The sequence below is a fragment of the Atta colombica genome, unplaced genomic scaffold (assembly GCF_001594045.1).
Source record: "Atta colombica isolate Treedump-2 unplaced genomic scaffold, Acol1.0 scaffold38, whole genome shotgun sequence".
Classification (NCBI taxonomy): Eukaryota; Metazoa; Arthropoda; class Insecta; order Hymenoptera; family Formicidae; genus Atta; species Atta colombica.
In genome coordinates, this window is record NW_017259490.1 from 4513686 (window position 1) to 4515169 (window position 1484).

Below are 1484 nucleotides of genomic sequence, written 5' to 3' on the forward strand. Positions count from 1 at the left end.
CATACATAAATCATTCTTAATATGTAATAAGCTTTACTAAACTGCAATTTTCTTGATTTTTACAGATTAATTTTATTATACAGATTTTGCATCTTAGAGCGATATTTATAGTCTGTTCTTATTTCAAGACTATCTTAAGTAATGTCTTATGGTATATCTCTCTGATTGGTTTGTGACTTCTTAAGATTGTACTTAAGACAGTTTTGAATATAAAATTTGACTAACGGTCTTAAATCGGAAATTAAAATTTAATGCTACACTTATAATCATCTTATTTTATTTTATACTGTCTAAATTCTTTGGAGTGGAATTTTATTTTAAAGAGTAAAAATTAAGTTTTGAAAAAGAATGACTCAAATCTTAGTCTTTAAGAGTGATTTTACTCTAGAGTGACAATTTACTCTAAGGGTATAGTCTGTTTTTATTTTAAGTAACATCTTAAGACGCTGATACGGTTCTCTAGCTGATATTCATAGACAAATCTTATATTCAAAACCATCTTAAATATAATCTTAAGAAGTCACGAACCAATCAGAAGGCCGTATTAGTGTTTTAAGATATTACTTAAGATAGTTTTGAAATGAGAACGGACTATGAATACTGCCCTCTGAATGGCTGGTAAATTTTAATACTGTATTTAAGACTGTCTTAAATATAAAAATCGACTACGAATATCGTCTTTTAGAGAGTAAGCAAACAACGTATTTAAATTCACAGAGAAAACAATGTGTTTCGTTCAAAAAGTGAACGATTGTATCATTAGAAATAAACATATAAAAAATGTGTGTCTGTTTACGATTTTATTCTTCAATGAAACTCGTATACGTTTTTATAGACGTCTCAGTTTGCTGAGTTACTACTTTTTTTTACAACTCGTATAAGCTGAGTCACTATCGATATCAAGAATGATAATCGTTGCGAAGTTGAAATATCGATAACTTTTGTTAATTTAATTAATATAATATTTAAAGAATATCTTGTAAAGATAATAATAAAATTGAGTCGGAATACACACACACACACGCACACACACACACACACACACAAAATTCAATATATTATAATTATCAAGATTCTCTTTTCCGTCGACAAATAAAAAACGACTTGTTGAAGAAATATGTTTTGATGTTGTCAAGTCAACTTAACTTGTAAAACGTTTTACAGCAAAAAAGTAGACTTGACAAAACAGGAAAACGGTTTTTTTTGTTAATAATCTCACTTTCATTATTGAATAATAAGATGTTCTTATTATATATTTATCAAGACTATCTTTAAAATTTGATTAAAAAACAACAATTGAATACTCCTTAAGAATATATAAAAAATAAATCAGTTATTTAATTTAAGTCGAGTTTCAAATTAAATGATTTTTAAAAATATACATGTATAAGTAAACTTACTTGATAAGCAAAAGGGCTAGGCCTATAGTAACTGCCAGAATTCATCACGGCGTGACTCTTTCCGCTGCCACACATGGAAGTCAT

General features: G+C 27.6%; 1 protein-coding gene across 1 annotated transcript in view; it reads right to left on the bottom strand.

Moving 5' to 3' along the window:
- Positions 1-1484, bottom strand: part of LOC108691001 — a 13958-nt gene extending 12474 nt beyond the window's left edge. Inside the window, exon 1 of the mRNA XM_018198597.1 lies at positions 1401-1484. Within this exon, the coding sequence (XP_018054086.1) occupies positions 1401-1484 (84 nt within the window). The remainder of the gene's footprint in view (positions 1-1400) is intronic.